The 18764-nt window shown below is 37.2% G+C and overlaps 1 protein-coding gene across 3 annotated transcripts in view; it reads left to right on the forward strand.

Annotated features, from left to right (window-relative positions):
• The window catches only part of Ankrd28 (ankyrin repeat domain 28), a 150627-nt gene that overhangs the window by 99743 nt on the left and 32120 nt on the right, over nt 1-18764 (forward strand). For 2 of the 3 annotated variants that reach the window (XM_059274071.1, XM_059274070.1), the window contains exons 6-11: nt 1754-1841; nt 3373-3515; nt 5301-5513; nt 13800-13878; nt 15676-15790; nt 17129-17211. In XM_059274071.1, the coding sequence (XP_059130054.1) occupies nt 1754-1841; nt 3373-3515; nt 5301-5513; nt 13800-13878; nt 15676-15790; nt 17129-17211 (721 nt within the window). Of the gene's footprint in view, nt 1-1753; nt 1842-3372; nt 3516-5300; nt 5514-13799; nt 13879-15675; nt 15795-17128; nt 17212-18764 lie in introns of those variants that run through there. The other variant, XM_059274072.1, reaches the window with a different exon arrangement.

An 18764-nucleotide genomic window follows, 5' to 3' on the forward strand; every position in this document is an offset into this window, starting at 1 on the left:
TTTAGAAACACTGCTTTCTTCTAGCTTGTATTGAGATAATTCCTTAGTGACAGAACCAGCAAAAGAAAACAGATTAAGAAAATTAGTCAGGCTGGAGAGATGGCTCAGAGGTTAAGAGCACTGGCTGCTCTTCCCGAGATCCTGAGTTCAATTCCCAGCAACCACATGGTGGCTCACAACCATCTGTAATGAGATTCGGTGCCCCTTCTGGCCTGCAGGGATACAGGCAAGCAGAACACTGTATGCATAATAAATAAATAAATCCTTTTAAAAAAGAAAATTAGTCACTACAGGGCTGGGGAGATGACTCAGGCCATCAGTACTTTCTATGCAAGCATGAGGGAGGACCTGAGTTCATATCCCTAGCACCCACATAAAGAGTAAGTGTGGTGGTGCACACCTATAACCCAGTCAGATCTCTACAACTTGTTGGTCAGCCTGCCTATCCAAATTGGTAAACTCCAGGTGAGAGACCCTGTCTCCAAAAAAAAAAAAAAAAAAAGTTGGAGTGCTGGGCAAAGGTGACGCATGTCTTTAATCCCAGCACTTAGGGAAGCAGAGGCAGGCAAATCTCTTCTTGAGTTCAAGGCCAGCCTAGTCTATAGAGTGACTTCCAGGACAGCCAAGGCTACAACAGAGAAACCCTGCCTCAAAAAACAAACAAAACAAAAACAAAATAATAAAAAGGTGGGGTATGATGGAGGAAAACACCCAATATCAATCTCTGGTCTACACACACACACACAAACAGGTATACACTACACACAAAATAGTTATCTTTCATCAAGCATTGGTAAGTAAGCCTAGTTGAACCAGAGTTAGAGGAACCTTTGTTCAACCTCCCCTTCTCCCTCTCCCCCACCTTCCTTCTTTCCTTCTGTTCTTTCCTTTTTGTACTATTGTTCTTACTCTCTTCGCTTCCCTTAATTTAAGATGAAGTATTATGTTCCAAACTCCTGAACTCCAGGCTATCCTCCAACCTCAGCCTCTTCTAAGCAGCTGAAACAAGTTGCACTCTAATGTACCCAAATCCTAGTCCTAGTGTGCAGACAAAGGAACACAAATTTTTGAATGGCATTTGCAAGATTTTGCAGCTGGAAGCCTAGTGGCTGTGTTGTTCTTTTCATTGTAATGCTCTGAATTCTTGATCAACTGGAACATAGATCACAAAATAGAGAAACAATCATAAATATTATATTATTATTGATTCACTATGAGATAATAGACTTTGTAAATATTGAATTTGAAATACAGACTTTAAAATATAAAATTTGAAAATAGACTGTAATAATTTGATTTAAACATAGTAGATCTACCATGAGGGATAAAATTAAATTTCAGACATTACTGGTAGGAGACAGTTCTTTACATTCTAATAACACTTTAGGCTATTAATAGCAATACAACTTCTATTTAAGTATTCTATCTTTAGACTTGCAAGGTTTGTACTTACTTGGATGTTCATAAAATACTGAGTTGCAAAGTAGCCTCTTTTTTTTTTTTTTTTTTTTTTTTTTACAAAGTAGCCTCTTAAAAGAGGCTGCAGCCTGACTTTAGTAACAGTGAACTCCCTTCCATGTTATCATATTATATTAAATGTCCTTCAATATTTATCAATATTCAATTTAGTTCCTTTCTACAACTGCAGTGATTCTACAACTGCAGTGATTCAGTGCTAGAGAAATCAAGTTAAATAATCACAAGGCATATTTATAAACAATTCTACTTCTGAAACTGTTTACTTTTATTCCAGATGGTCAAACTACTCCTGTCCAGAGGTGCCAATATTAATGCTTTTGACAAGAAAGATAGACGTGCCATCCATTGGGCAGCATATATGGGTATGTTCTTTTTAAATTTACTTTTGACAATATATTTAGGGGAAATAATGCATTTTGGATTTGGCATTTATGCAACCTTTTTAAGTATAACAATAAGTTATACAGTATGTGAGGTTGCAGCCCAAACAGAACAAGTAGAAGAAGTTTACTACAACAGTACACTGGAGTTTATAAAACTGAATGAAACAAGAGACATCTCAGATGGTTGCCTGGGATATTTAACTTAAGATGGGTGTTTACTAAAAGCTCATTCTCATATCCATTCTTCTTTTTATTGGGTTTTTAAAGTGTAAGTTGTAAAGATGCATTGAGAAGCATCTTATTAAACTGGAGGTATAGCTAAAGTGATACTGTGTTTTGCCTTGCATGTACAAGGCCTTGGGTTCAATCTCCATCACCTAAAAATGTGGTATGACTACCAAAAATAATGGACCTCTTCTTATATGAGGACATTTTTTCTTGTGTTAAAGGTAAAATAGCCAGAAGGAGTTGTGCTTCATCCTAAAGTCTGTCCACTTTGTGGAGTTTTATATCCTTAAGTTTTGAATACTTTCCTGAATATTCTGTTGTTGGTTATTCATTGAGACGGTTTAAAACTGTGTATGCGATTTAAAACAACACGTTTTGTGTTAAAAAGGTTGGCACAGTCAATGAAGTATAATGAGCCTTTCACTTTGAAGAAATTAGGTTTGACTTAATAGTTATTTTCTTGAAATAAAGGCCAGAATAATTTTGTGGCTTGCTTAAAGTTGAGCTTCTAAAATAGTTAAGTGTGTGAATCTTAGTCTAGTCCTAGCATGGGTCAGATGTCCTTGATACACTTGATTATGATTTAAAAGGTCTTCTGTGCTTTGGAGTTAGCAGTACATTCTTGATCTACCTTTGTTACTATAACGGAATACCCATGATTGGGTAATTTATCCCGAGCAGAATTTCATTTCCTTTAAGTTTTGGAGCTTTGGAAGTCCAAGATGAAGGTTCTGTCATCTGGTAAATGTCCTCCTTCCACCTATGTCATGTGATGACATGACGAAAAACATCACAAAATAAAAGAAAGAAGAGATGTTAAATGACCTTTGGGCAGAGGAACAAGATCTAGTCAAGGATGACACTAGATAAAATAGTAAATAATATTATTTTTAGTTGTTCTCGCTACCAAGATTTGTCAAAATTTCTCTGAATTCTTAGATTTTTTTTCAATCCTCTTGAATTACAGCATGAATTATTAGTCGTCATGCATCATAAACTTAATGTGTTGTTTTACATTTCTTTGGGGGTGGCAGATTTGGTTGTTGTTGTTTCGTGACAGGGTTTCTCTATGTAGCTTTGGGGTCTGCCCTGGAACTCGCTCTGTAGACCAGGCTGGCCTCAAACTCAGAGATCCGCCTGCCTCTGTGCTGGGATTAAAGGCATGAGCCACCACTGCCTGGCCTGTTTTACATTTCTTAAAATGTATTCAGGATATATTTAATAATTTCTTTGTGCTGATCTGTTTGGATTTGTTTGCTTATTTTTATAAATGTATTTTCAGGTCACATCGAAGTAGTGAAATTACTTGTGTCTCATGGAGCTGAAGTGACGTGCAAGGATAAGAAGTCTTACACACCTCTTCATGCAGCAGCCTCTAGTGGAATGATCAGTGTAGTCAAGTACCTTCTAGATCTTGGAGTTGATGTAGGTATATAGAGTAAGCAGTATAAATTAATGTATTGTTCTATGCTTTTTTACTATATTGTCAGAACTTAGGTTTGAAAGATAGCAGTAATATCTTTGTCTTTTTACCAAATCTTTCCAAACCTTTAATTAGCTAGTATCATGATATGATCAATATATATGTCTTAGTTAGGGTTACTATTGGCTGTGCTGAAACACCATGACCAAAGCAACTTGGGAAGGAAAGGGTTTATGTGGCTTATGCTTCCATATCACTGTTCATAATTGAAGGAAGTCAGGGCAGAAATCTAGAGGCAGGAGCTGCTTCAGAGGCCATGGAGGATTGCTGCTTACTGACTTGCTTCTTATAGTTTGCTAAACTCTCTTTTCTATATCACCCAGGACCACCAGCCCAGGAATGGCACCACCCACAATGGGCTGGGCCCTCCACATCAATCATTAATTAAGAAATTGCCCTATAGGTTTGTCTACAGCCTGATCTTATGGAGACAGTTTTCTCAATTGAGGTTCCCTTCTCACAGATGACACGTAACACTAACCAATACAATAGGTAATTAGTCAAAATATATAAAGAGTTAAAGCCAATTCCAAAGATGAGTGATTTGCCCAAAGTTTTTATTTTCCATCACATTTCAGGTCCTGTAGCTCTGTTTCTTCCGGTTCTCTGGGAACCAGCAGATCAGACACACGTTGACTAGGTAGTTGTTCTGTTGTCAGTTTTCTGAGTAGTAAGTCTAGCTTTATTTAAGTGACTGTAGCAGATCACATTATCATTATGGGATACTGACAAAAGCAAAGGAGGAAGACAAAATACTTATTAACCAAATGTACATATGAGTACTATAAACACTATAGTAATACCATTCATTTTGATTAGGGAAGAATCCTGCTCACTTGGTATATATTTGATCCCTGAATAAGAATCCATGTAGCTTTTATATGACATTCTTTGGATATATGTCCTTTAGTCCTTCTTTTATTATATTTACTCTTGGTTTTGGGGACAGTCTCATTGTGTAGCCCAAGTTGGCCTCAAATTTGGAATCCTCCAGTCTCAGCTTCCAAGTGCTTGGGTTATAGATATATGCCTCCATCCCTACCCTAATGTTATTTACTCTTATTGTAGGGGCACGTGGATCAAACCTACTGATTCTTGAAAGCAGTGAATAAGGAGAAAGAAGAGTACAAAGAGAGGGAGGCAATAAAGCTGTCAGAAAGTATATGGTTCTAGTTAAACAAGACATGCTAGGACTATAGAGGTGCTCTGACTGTTTGAGGACTGTGAGAAACACTGTACTGAAAAAACGAGGAAGGAAGACATTGAAAATGTGGGAATTGGTAGAAGTTGCAAAACACCCAGACATATTGTTGAGTGGGATCCTGAAAAGTACAAGATGGCTAAAAGTTTCATTTTTGTTCACCAATGTCTGTAGCTGTTTCAACCAATTAGCATAATGGCCTTAAAAGATCTCTGAAACAGATGAATGAAGCATCCTTGTTTCTGCTCACCATTTGTAATAAATTCTCCCTTAGCTCAGACTTTTGAAAGTACATTGTTTTTTTAAAATAACTCTTGTGGAGGAATTTAACATTATATGTGTGAAGTACATTCTCTAAATGTATGTAACCCATTTAACAAATTGCTTATTGTTATGTTCATTATTGTAAGACAACCTTAACATAAGTCTTATCTTTTATTTATCCCTTTTTCCATAACTGATAATTTAAAATAGCTTACAGTAGTAATAGAAGAATTACTTAACATTCACACTTTTTCTCCTATAGATGAATGAACCAAATGCCTATGGAAACACACCTCTTCATGTGGCCTGTTACAATGGACAAGACGTTGTTGTGAACGAGCTCATAGACTGTGGTGCTAATGTGAATCAGAAGAATGAAAAAGGATTCACTCCTTTGCACTTTGCTGCTGCATCCACACATGGAGCACTGTGTTTAGAACTCCTGGTTAGCAATGGGGCCGACGTTAATATGAAGGTATGAAACAAAATTAGAACCCATGCTTTCTGTACTTAGTTAACTGTCTAAAACAATATTCATAACACAGACACCCAGAATTTAAAAGACTACTGGTGAGCTTAAGAACATGGAAACGGCCAGGCATGGTGGTGCACGCCTTTAATCCAGCTCTCTGGAGGCAGAGGCGGTCGGATCTCTAGCTTGAGGCCAGCAGAGCTGCACAGTGAGTCCCTGTCTCTACTGCCAACCACCTCCCCCCCTCAAAAAAAAAAAAAAGAACATGGATAAATCTCTAAAATATTATACTGAATCAGGGAAAAAATTTAATACATTTTCCATCTATGCAAGATTCTAGAACAAATGGAATTCTGTTTATTTGGAGTTCCAGAATTTATAGTCAGGGGCCAAATAACAGATCAATTGTTGCCCATGGGAAAGAAGGATCGCCTAGGCAAGGGGCATGAGGAGACCTTACAGGGTAATGGTGCTGCTTTTTACTTGACAGGCCTTGTATAATGTAGATAAGCACTTGTGGAAACTCACTGGGGTTCTTAAGAAGCACTTGCTTCGTCTTATGTAAACTTTGTGTTAGAAGGGAAACAGTAGGTGTTAAATAATGAATGATACACCCTGATTGTCACATAGTGATGACACCTGTGACTAACTCTAAAGCGTCAAATAATTGTATCGATAATGTGATGAAAAACATGGAGTTAAATGTTGATGGTAGAGTCCACATATGTATATGGATATTCATGCTATAATACTGTTTTGAAACTGTTTTCTGAAATTTCTGTTATAAAATTTTTCATGGTGTTAGGATAGAAATATTATCTGTATTTACACGTAAAGAATAGTCATTTGGCTTCTTGTTCATAATTGCTTTCAGAAGTAAGCATTTTAGAAATATGTTCAAATTCAGGAGTCAGATTTATTTTCACTGTGTAATACTGTGAAAAACACAGGTAATCAAGATTTCAAGCATTATTATTTCATAGTATATAATTATTTTACATTGTTAAAAAGTTTTTTAGGCTGGGTGGTGGTGGCGCACGCCTTTAATCCCAGCACTCGGGAGGCAGAGGCAGGCGGATCTCTGTGAGTTCGAGGCCAGCCTGGTCTCCAAAGCGAGTTCCAGGAAAGGCGCAAAGCTACACAGAGAAAACCCTGTCTCGAAAAACAAAAAACAAAAAACAAAAAAAAAAAAAAAGTTTTTTAATTTGCTCCTGTATCATTCATCAGTTTATCATTTATAGTACTTGACAAACCCCATCTTGTGTTACCAAGAAAGCCACAGTCAATCAAATTTGAATCATGTAGGATTAGTAGAAATATGTAAGCTTACAAATACTGCTTATTGAGAATTTCTGCTCCTTTTGAAGGTGAATGTAGATGAGCACTGCCTTTCTTAATTGAGAACACTAACCTACACAAGAGAAGTGAAGCAGCGTTAAGTCTAGTGGGAGTTAGTTCATTCTTTTCTCTCTCAACTGAGGGACAAATTTACTTAGTTCATACTCAGGGAAGGAAGACCAGAAATTATCATTAAGAGCCTCTATTATGCTTTGAGCTAAACTCTCTTTCTAAAGTTCTTTTAAATTTTAAATTATCTTAATATTTTATGTGTATGGATATTTTGCTTACATATATGCCTGGTGCCCATGGAGGCCAGAAGTGGGAGTCATCCCCTGGAACTGGAATTACAATTGTGAGTCACCATGTGGGGGCTGGGAGTCAAACTGGGGTCACAGGTGCTCTTAAATGCTGAGCCATCTTTCCAGCCCCTAAATTACCTTTTTAAAGAATTTACCTTAAAGGGTTATGGAAACTCAGTAAAGTGGCTTGCCTAGCAGGTCAATGATAAACCTTCTCTTAAAAAACAAAGTGGGTGCTTCCTGAGGCACAGCCCAGTGTTGTTCTTTGGGCTCCATGTGCATGCACATTCCCACTAATTTGCACACACAAACAAACAGGTACACAATGTATACATTTAAAGATAAGCATAATGGCAGACACTGTAATCCTAACACTTGGGAGCTAAGACAGGAGGATGGTGATTTTGAGCCCACCCTATCTCAATTAAAAACAAAACATATGCCGGGCAGTGGTGGCGCATGCCTTTTATCCCAGCACTTGGAAGGCAGAGCCAGGCGGATTTCTGTGTTCGAGGTTAGCCTAGTCTACAGAGCGAGCTCCAGGAAAGGCACCAAAACTACACCGAGAAACCCTGTCTTGAAAAAACAGAACAACAACAACAACAAAAACCAAAACATACATGTATATATGTATATGTATATGCTTTCAATCCTCAATTCACTTAGTAACATTTTTTAATAGTTTAGTTAAAGTATATTTCACAGTTTTCAGGTTTTCACTGTTTTGTTTGAGACAAAGTCTCAGTGTATCACCTGACTGACCTAAAACTGGTTATGTAGACCAGGCTGAAGTGGACTCTTCTGACAGTCCTGCCTCTGCCTTGGGAGTGCTGAGTTTAAAGGTGTTCACCACCACACCCAGGTGATCATTTTAACTTGAATTCTTACCCAGCCCAGAAAAATAACAGAATTTGTGTTGTAGGGAGAATTGCTTTTTCCCCCTAAAGATAAAATCTTTCAGTTTATCTTAATGGACCTCAGAGGCAAAAATCAAATCTAGTTTTTTGTTTTTTGTTTTTTTGTTTTTTTTTCTTTTATTGGTTTTTCGAGACAGGGTTTCTCTATGTAGCTTTGCGCCTTTCCTGGAACTCACTGTGTAGCCCAGGCTGGCCTCGAAGTCACAGAGATCTGCCTGCCTCTGCCTCCCAAGTGCTGGGATTAAAGGCGTGCGTCACCACTGCCTGGCTGTTTTGTTTTTTGTTTTTCAAGACAGAGTTTCTCTGTGTGAATCTAGTTGTTTTTTAAGTGTTTATGATAAAATATCTAAAATAATTATTTGTATCACCTTATGTGTTTCATGGAAATATTGAAGGCTTATTTATACCATTAGTTATTCTAAACATTTCAGTTATGTGCTGCTATATTTAAAGGATAAAGATTAGATTTTAAAGATATCAATATCTATACTGGCATTTAGATATTTCATGAAGCTTAATAATAATGAGCCCCTTGGTTCATATCAGTGTCTTTGTGGTTGCCTCTAGTACCTATGATTAGTTCTGTTTATCTTTTCCTTCAAAATTTAAATTGAGACTCTTTTCTCTAAGAAGTTTTACTTATAAAATGTTCAAAACTAGACCCATATCCTGAATAATCTATAAAATTCAGTACTTATACATCACATGGTGATTTTTGTTTGTTAGCAAAGGGTATAATTTAGTGATTAAGCAGATTTGAAGCCTACACTAGATATCATAAAGCTTGCCTAACAATATGTAATAGCCCTTTAAATTCATTTGTCTGAATTATATTAGTACTGAATTACATTGAAGTCTGTTTCTTATGTTTTGACTTCTGAAGTTCCACCTTGCTGTGAAATTGTATAAAGATTATTGATGGCTCTAGGTTTTCAACCAATAAGAATGTTAACTCTCAATGACTTGTTTTTCCTGTATTTCTCAAGTCACTGTTTATTAACCACATCCTTAACATTTGGCCTGTTAGGAAAACCATTTTACTGATCATTTACTCCCTCTCTGCTACTGCTGTTTTTTCTACCCTTCTCTCTGTTTTGTTGTTCCTAACCTTAACTTGTAAATATAGAAATTGAATTTGAATTTAAATTTATAATAATTCACTTTCTAAACATGTGATCTTTACAAGAGCAGTAGAAGTAAATGAATGGGCTTTAAAATATAATTATGGTCTTGTTTTTATAACTTTTCTTAATATAAGCCTAACTACATTGATTGTTTTGTTTGCATACATACACACCTTTTCGTACTTCCTGTGTTATTCCATAACTTCCTCTGTCGCTCCCTTTCCTTCTCTTCTTCCTGTGCTGGCTAGTGTTATGTCAACCTGACACAAGCTGTAGTTATCTGAAAGAAAGGAACCTCACTTGAGAAAATGCCTCCAGAAGATCCTGCTGTAAGGCATTTTCTTAACTTGTGATTGATGGGGGAGGGCCCAGCCCACTGTAGGTGTTGCCATGCCTGGGCCAGTGGTCCTGGGTTCTGTAGGAGGACAGACTGAGCAAGCTCGGGGAAGCAAGCCCATAAGCAGCACCCTCCATGGCCTCTGCATCAGCTGTTGCCTCCAGGTTCCTGTCATGACTTCCATCAATGATAAAAAGTGCTGTGGAAATGTAAACTGAATAAATAAACCATTTCTCCCAAGTTTTGGGAATGGTGCTTCTGAAAGGATGATAAACTGTGCTGTGGCGGCACTGGTTACCACATGGAAAGGTCACAGTCACGAAAGAACCCAGTGTTAGTTTTCAGAGCTTTATTAGGAGGGAAAGGGGGGAAGGGAGAGAGGAGAGCCAGGCCTGGAGAGAGAGAAAGATGGTGGGGTTGGGGGAGAGGGGAGCAGAGCAGGGAGAAGGTGGGATCTGCGTCCAGCTTTTAAGGTGTGTGCATAGTCACCAGCACACACTGATGACCCTGAACTGTGCATATGCAGTCATGTAGCTGGAGTGAGGGCAGAATCCTAACATTCCAGACTTTTTGCTTATTGTAAAAAAGCAAGTGAATAGGAATAGGGGCATCGTTTCTCCTGGAAAAACTGCTTCCAGCTGACTTCGTGGGCGTTGGTTGCCTCTTGGTGAGACAGAAAAAGCCTGAAGTAGATCCGTCGTGTAGCTGGAGTGAGGGCAGAATCCTAATAGCTTCACCACAGCAATTGTAGCCCTAACAAAAACAATTTCCCTCCCTGTTTCTGGAGACAGACTCTCATGTAGTCCAGAGTGGCCTTTAACTTGCTATATGCCGAAGTTGGCCTTGCATCTACATCATAAGTGCTGGGATTATTTATAGGTGAGTATAGCCACAATGCCTGATTGTCTTTGAGACACTTTTCTTACTACATACCCCAGCATGACCTCAGACTTAGTGCTCTTCCTGCTTCAACATCTTGAGTGCTGAAATTGTGTACAAGACCAAATGCTCTGTTCATCCTTAAGAATAAATTTTTCACCTGGACTTTAATCCCAGCACTCAGGAGGCAGAGGCAGGTGGATCCCTGAATTTGAGGTCAGCCTGGTCTACCAGTGCTACACAGAGAAACTGTCCGTCTCCCCTCCTCAAAAAAAAAAAAAAAAGAAAAGAATAATTTTTGTTCTGGGCAAGGTGACGCACTCCTTTAATCCTGGTACTCGGGAGGCAGTGGCAGGCATATCTGTTAGTTCAAGGCCAGCCTGGTCTACAGAGTGAGTTCCAGGACAGCCAGCACTATGTAGAGAGACTCTGTCTTAAAAAATAAAGAAAGAAAAGAATAAATTTTTCAACTAAAATAATATCACTCAAGTTTAAGCGTAAAACTACTGTAAAATCTGTGGCTTTTGTTATTACTGGGTTCTGATAACAACTCCCAGAATTATGGTTTATTTGCTGCCAAGAAGGCTTAGTGGATCAGGGCACTTGCTGCCAAGCCTCACAACCTGAATTTGATCCCTGGAGCCCACGTAATGGAGAAGAGAACCAACTCCTGCAAGTTGTCTTCTGGCCTCCACACTGTGACACATGTACATATATGCACAGAATAAATAATACATAAATAGATGTGAAAAATTAACTCCTAACTTCATTCTAATATGATTTTAGATGATTGAAAACAATCTCTGTATTTTTCTCCATTTCAAAGAGAAATAAATATGCTCTCCTACTGGTGTTAAGGTGTATTTTTCAACTGGTAATCTTAATCTCTTCTTCCTCTGAATATTTAAGAATACCTTCTATAATCAGTATGTAGAAAGTAAAAATATTTTAATCAATGTTTTCTGTAGGCTTATACAAGCCCATTTCCTTTTTTTAAAAAAATAATTTATTTTTATTTTATGTGCATTGGTGTTCTGCCTGTATACATGTCTGTGTGAGGGTGTCAGATCTTGTAGTTACAGACAGATGTAAACTGCCATGTGGGTGCTGGGAATTGAACTCATGACCTCTGGAAGAGTAGTCAGTGCTCTTAATCACTGAGCCATCTCTCCAGTCCCACAATCCCATTTCTTATGAGCTAGAAGACAAAGTGAAATTCTTTCATCTCAGGCTGTATGTTTCCTCACTTATAAAACAGAAATAATAGTGTATTTTTACACCAATTTTTTAATATTTGTATACTTAAAGTGTGTGTGTATGCGTTCATGCATGTGGAGGTTAAAGGACAACTTGCAGGATTAGGTCTCTTCTTCCATCATGTGTATCCAGAGATCAAACTGAACTTATCAGTGAAATGAAGCGCGAAAAGGTCGCAGTCATGACAAGACCCAGTATTAGTTTTAGAGCTTTATTGGGGGGGCGAAGACAAGAGAACCAGGCCTGGGGAGGGAAGCACATGCAGAAGAGAGACGGAAGATGGTGGGGGGAGAGAGAGCAGAACAAAGATTGAGAAGGCAGGGTCTGAGTCACGGCTCTTTAAGGCACAGATGGGCTTACAGAACCACGCCACGCATGTGCAAATTGTGTGACCGCGCTGCGCGTACATGATCACCAGCGCACAGTGATGACTAAGACGCAAGACCCTTTGCTTAACTACTGAACTGCGAATGTGCAGTCATGCAGCTGGCGTGAGGGTAGAATTCTAACAATCAGACGTGCCAGCAAGCTGTTTTTCCCAGTAGGCCATCTCACTGGCCTGAAAATAATAGTGTTTATCTTATAGGGTTGTGAGGATTAAATGACTGGCATATATGAACTATTTCAAAATTATGCCTAAAACTTATTTACAATACTTAAAAATGTTAACTGAAGTTATATCTTTCATATTTCACTGTATTATGAATACTCTTTTCATTATACATTTTTATTTGCTTTGCTTTTTGTCTATAAAAAATGGCTGTAAAATATCAACACTGAGTTGGAATTTACCACATAGTGAACACTTTTGAAAACATAAAACTAGAATGCTTTTGTTAAATATCTTTGTGCTTTTTTTCCCTCCTAGTTAAAGGAATAAAATAACAAGTATAGGTATGCTATGTAAGCAGTTTTAGACTGCAACAGACCTATAAGGTGTAGATAATATTGTCCTCATTTTCAGTTGAGGAAGTAAAGGCTCAAGAAAGTTAGCAACTTGTCCAAATTCTTGTTTCAAGAATCAGAGCTGAGATTCTTTGATTAATGTTGCTGTGGTTCTGGAGTCTGCATACATACATGCTTTCTCATCCTTTTTCCAATGTTTCCAGATTATTAGAAATTCCTCAGGATTACTAGATGGTTTATGCTTTTAAAAAAAAAAATCATAAAATTAAACAAGCTGGGCATGGTAGCACATCCCTATAATCCCAGCACGTGGGAGGCTGAGATGGGAGGACCACAAGTTCAAAACCATTCTGGGATTTTTAGGTGACATAAAATGCCTGTCCTAAAACAAGGTAGCAAAATTATAGACTCAAACACCCCGATAACTATTGATGCCCATATAGCGTGAAAAGTTTTACAGGGTTAATACAAACTTGGAACATTTGTTATAGTATATGTACAGAAGGCATACCAAATAGTGCTGAAGGATTAGGAGCGCAAAACAGTTTCTTTCCTTTGTATAGTTTAACTACCACAAGATTAAATGATATCATTTAACCAGGAAGAAAATAGCACATCAGTAAGTCATTGTTTTTTGCGTTTGGAATTTCTTCTCAACTATAGAAATGTACAGCCAGCCAGCCTGATTATCTTAATTCAAGAAAATAGCTAACAATATTGATTACAAGTAATTATAAACAAATGAAGACAGTGTTTTTTTTAAATGACTTATAATGACTAAAGATGGGAAGTTTTGGGGTTTCATAAAATCAAAAGCATCGATGCAAGGTGAAAGTTTGAATGTTAAACTTGGGAAGCATATTGTGACTATTCCACTTGGGATTATGGTGCCCGTGGTTGAATCATTTAATATCCTATGTTTTAATTTTTCTACTTGTAGAATAGGAATGTTAAGATTATACTTTACAATGCCATACAGAATTTGTATAAATAGTAAGTGTGGGGAATTTTGTATGTTTTTGGTTTGATATACAGTTGATACACATTTGTTATATATAAAAATAAAAAGCCAGTTAATACTTTGAAAAGCTGGTTTACCTCCAGAAGACTTGATTCTTGAGTAATATTTATAAAATTTATTTAAGAAGATATCCAAAGTACAACTGAGGGATGCATATTCTGGTACAGCATAGTAATTAAACTTTGTTGTTGTTGTTACATTATTTCAGAGTAAAGATGGGAAAACCCCACTACACATGACTGCTCTCCACGGTAGATTCTCCAGATCACAAACCATTATCCAGAGTGGTAAAAAGTATTTCTGTTTGTTTCCTTTATTTCTTCAATGTAGTTTTTTGGTTTTTGTTCTTAATCTACTCAGTGAATGGCACTGTGGAATTGCCATAGCAGTGTGTATACTATTAAGATTTTATTTCAGATCTCTTGAAAATCAGCAGAGGATAAAATACCATGAATATATATGATTCATAGTTACTTCTGTTCTTCTGAATTATTAATTTCATTTCTTCTCTTGAGTAGATAGGAAGGGAGGAGTCTCCCTACATAGCTTTGGCTGGCCTTCAATTCACATTCCTTTTACACCACCTTGTCCAGCTATGAATTTTATTTCTATAGCAATTAGTGTTGACCTTTTTTCCCCCCAATATTGCTAATTGGAAAACTGCCTTTCTACTTGTTATATATTAATATTTGCTTTGTTACATTTTTCATTTTTCCATGTTTGAATGCTTTGAAATGAACTCTTTTTAGGATTTTAGATTATTTTCTGCACTTTATTCTCATGTGTTTGAATTATTACTGAGTAAATTAAACTTTTAAATAAAATAATTTTTATGGCTATTAATGTAAATCTGTATTTCTTAGACCATGTTCTAAAGGACTGTTTGTTAATAGTCCCTAATATATAATTTTTTTTAAAGGCTTTGTTGTTCTTTTTAAGATTTTATTTATTTTTATTTCATGTATATGAATATTTGCCTGAATGTATGTCTGTGCACCACATGCATGTGGTGCCCATGATGATCAGAAGAAGGTGTTAGATTCCCTGGGACTCATGTTACAGACAGTTGTAAACTTTGATATAAGTGCTGGGAAGTGAACCCAGGTCTTCTAGAAGAATATGCTATGCTCTTAACCAATGAGCCATCTCTCCAGCCCCTTGTTGGCATTTAAAAAAAAATTTCTTTTATATGTATATGGTGAATTGTGTATGAGAAAGAGAGCAAAAAAAAAAAGGCATACAAATGCTATAGTGTTCATGTGGGGATCAGAGGACAACATCAGATGTTAGTTTTTACCTTCTGCCTTGTTTAAGATAGAGTTTTATGATGTTAGCTGCAGACTGGTCAGCCCACAGGCTTCCGGGGATTCTTTCATTCCCACTTCCTAACTCATTATTTGGGCATTTGACTTACAGATGGGCACTACCATACCCAACTTTATGTGAGTTCTGTTCCTCATCTTTAATAGCAGGCATTTTACCCACTGAGTCATCTCCCCATGAACCCTTTGTTAGTTTTTTTGTTGCTAGAGTTCTGCAAGGGAAAATAATAATAATAATAGATTCATGATCCAAAGATTTATAAAGTACTGTGTATGAGCAGTCGACTTCATGAAGCACAGGACTGCTCTAAAGTGCTGCTCTAAAGCAGTGTCTTTAGCATAGTGGTCTTTAGACTCTTTGTACCCTAGGACCCTTCTGTTAGTTTAAAATATGTTTAAATCCTATGTTCAATTCACAAAACTTTTAAATATGCAATTGGTAACCCCAAGTAAATATACTGTGAATGAAATTAGTTAGAATTTCTATATCTAGCCAGTGGTGGTGGCGCACGCCTTTAATCCCAGCACTCGGGAGGCAGAGGCAGGCGGATCTTTGTGAGTTCGAGGCCAGCCTGGTCTACAGAGCAAGATCCAGGAAAGGCACAAAGCTACACAGAGAAATCCTGTCTCGAAAAACCAAAAAGAAAAAAAAAAAGATTTTCTGTATCTATTAGTCTGCTTAAGCAGCATATTACATTGCATTTTACAGTATTGGCCAATCTGTATATAATCTAGTATCTGACACTGTGTCCTTTATTGTAGGAGCTGTAATTGACTGTGAAGATAAGAATGGAAACACCCCTTTGCATATAGCAGCCCGGTATGGCCATGAGCTGCTAATCAACACTCTTATTACAAGTGGTGCTGACACTGCAAAGTAAGTAGGACTTACAGAGGTGGTGATCACTGTCTAGGGAATCACAGAAGCAGGTGGACGGGTTTTTTTTCCTAGAGATTTCCAGTGGGAGCATGGGTTTCATCTTCAACATTGTAGGAACTGGCTTGTTTGTTTGTTTTTTTTCTTATCTTTTATTTTGACTGGTAGATTTCATATGTTTTATGTATAATTTTGTTTGATTAGCCAGCATGGCATATTTTTATATTTCTGTTCCCTTTTTCTCCAGCATAAATAGTACACAGTTTTGATAAGAAATTTAACTTTTATGATCCCTTTGTTTTCAGTCTAGAAGTTACAGATATTGTACACACCAAGTGCTTTTCTTGGACCATCTGTAGACAGTGGTTTCAGACTGTGCTGTGCAGAGCTCAAGGAGTCCCTAGTTGCTGATGCAAAGGGGTCCCTAACCTCATACATATTAAAGTTACCCTATAAATTTTTAAAATACGAATTATTTTGTATATGTTCTACAAAAGTCAAAACCATAATGAAATTGGTGTTTCTGATTCTTATATGTCACTTTATATGTATTAATGGACAAAGTATAAACGCTTTGTGTATTCAAAAATGAGAATGCTATTGTACACGTGGTCTTTGCGATTTAAAAATGTACATAGTTGATTTAGCAATGTGTGTAGAGGCTTAAGATTTTTCAGATTTCTACAGATAGCTCTAGTTTACTGTATGGGGTTTAATTTTACTATATAAGGATACATAAAATATTCTCAATTATTTATAATTAAGTTGATTTCAAGTTTTCACCATTACAAAATGACTGAGATGAACATTCTTGAACACAGCACCTTGCAGAAATGGTTTTAAATGGGGAGGTGAGGTGGGGAAGAAGTTTTGCTCCCTGAGCAAATACCTAGAAACGTTAACCCAAAGGTGGTGTTGAGCATCTGACATTTAGAATATAGAGCTCATAAATACACAGTGAGTCTTGCTGGGTGGTGGTGGTGAACACCTTTAATCCCCAGCCCTTGGAAGGCAGAGACTGGCGGATTTCTCTGAATTCGAGGACAGCCAGGGCTATCCAGAGAAACCCTGTCTTGAAAAAAACAAAAACAAACAAACAAACAAAAAAATAGACAGTGAGTCCAGAATGGTGATAGTACTGAGGTTAGAAAGACAAGCTTTGGGAAAAATATAGCTGGGTAGTTAGTTATGCCACTTTTTAATGACTGGCCAGATTTTTGTCTAAAGTATTAAGAGATTTCTATTCAACTAATTTTTACGTAAGTAATGTTTTTATAATATATTTATATTATTGCATTTTTCATGTGTTTAATGAAGTTTCTGTCCTGTTAATTTAAGGCGTGGTATACATGGAATGTTCCCACTCCATTTGGCAGCCTTAAGTGGTTTTTCAGACTGCTGCAGGAAACTTCTTTCTTCAGGTAAGTGGAACCTTCACAAATCAGTTTGTACGTGCTTGCTCACATGTTCTCTCTCAGCCTTCCTGCCTCTTCCCTCTCCTTCTCTGTGGTCACAGTTATCAGCTCTGAGAATTCTTTGTGTAGCTTTGCACCTTCCCAGGAACTCACTATGTAGCCCAGACTGGCCTTGAACTCACAGAGATCCGCCTGCCTCTGCCTCCCGAGTGCTAGGATTAAAGGCGTGAGCCAGCACCGCCCGGTTCAAAATGTTTTATTCTTATAAGTGATTCCCTATGTTAGTTGGTGACATGGGGTGTGGACTGTCTGTAGAGCAGCTTCTATCTAGTGATGGTAGCCTTCTTAACTTGTCCTAGAAGCAAAATACCTTAATTGGCATGTTTCATTGGTTTGAGTCTTCATTTTGAGAGTTAAAGTCATAATATGAATATCTTATAGGCTTATGAAATTATTAATTCATTACCAATACATAGTTGAAAATGCTATAACTATAGTTGACATGGATTTTTGTCAGTATTACTGCTAACTATGATTGTTATTAAGTGCGATCAATGAATTACGACTATAGGATTTAATTGTTTTTAAGTTACTTTCTATTTCGCAGTATATAAGTAAGTTAAATATTAACACTCATGTTTACTGAAATTAATTAATGAGGTTTCATTGAAAATACAGAGTGAGACAGATACTCTTCTGAGGTTAGGGTTTTTGTTGGCGGGTTGTGCAATACATTTTTATGTGAGTAACTTTATTGTTGTTGTTTTATTTAAGTTTGTATCAACAAGTATTCATGTGAAACTGTCCATTCCCACTTTGCATGAAAGGGAATATGAAAATCTCTCCCCAGTATTAAGAATAGCCACATGGAACAAAGTACATGTCTTTTTTTTTTTTCTGGAAGGGAGGGAGATGATGAGTGGAGAGTCTGTAAAGTCCGGGCTGACCTTGAACTTGCAATTCTCTTGTTTCTGCTTCCCAAGTGCTCAGATGACAGGTGTGTACCATCATGCCTGGCTAAAAATGCTTTATTGAGATATCTGTGTACTATACACTTGTAAGTTCACTTATTTATTGTATACAGTTCAGTATTTATAATATGTTCATGTGGGTATATAACCATAAATTATATCCATTGGGGAACATCTTTAATTCCCATCAAAGAAATGCCATTAGCATAATGTGGTGTATTAGTCATCACTCCTGGGTAATTTCTATAGAATTACCTAACAAAATCTTTTATGGTGGGCCTTTTACACTTCATGACCTTAAGGGTTCTGTTTGTATCTGTTACTCATTTCTTTTTTCTTGTTGACTATTATCCCTGTTGTACTTTACAGCCTTTTAGAAATTGGAGTGGTTTTGTTTGCTTTCTTGATTTTAACAGGTTTTATACCATTTGCCAAGGCTAGCCACGACTCCTGGCTTTGTCTTAGTGATCTTCCTGCCTTAGTCTTCTGTGTAGCTGGGAATATGAGATTGAAGGTGTGAGCCATCACTCCTGGCATAGCTTTTCAAACAAGCAATATAGCACTTGTAAAATTGCCAAACCTTTAGTG

The sequence above is a fragment of the Peromyscus eremicus genome, chromosome 9 (genome assembly GCF_949786415.1).
Source record: "Peromyscus eremicus chromosome 9, PerEre_H2_v1, whole genome shotgun sequence".
Taxonomy (NCBI): Eukaryota; Metazoa; Chordata; class Mammalia; order Rodentia; family Cricetidae; genus Peromyscus; species Peromyscus eremicus.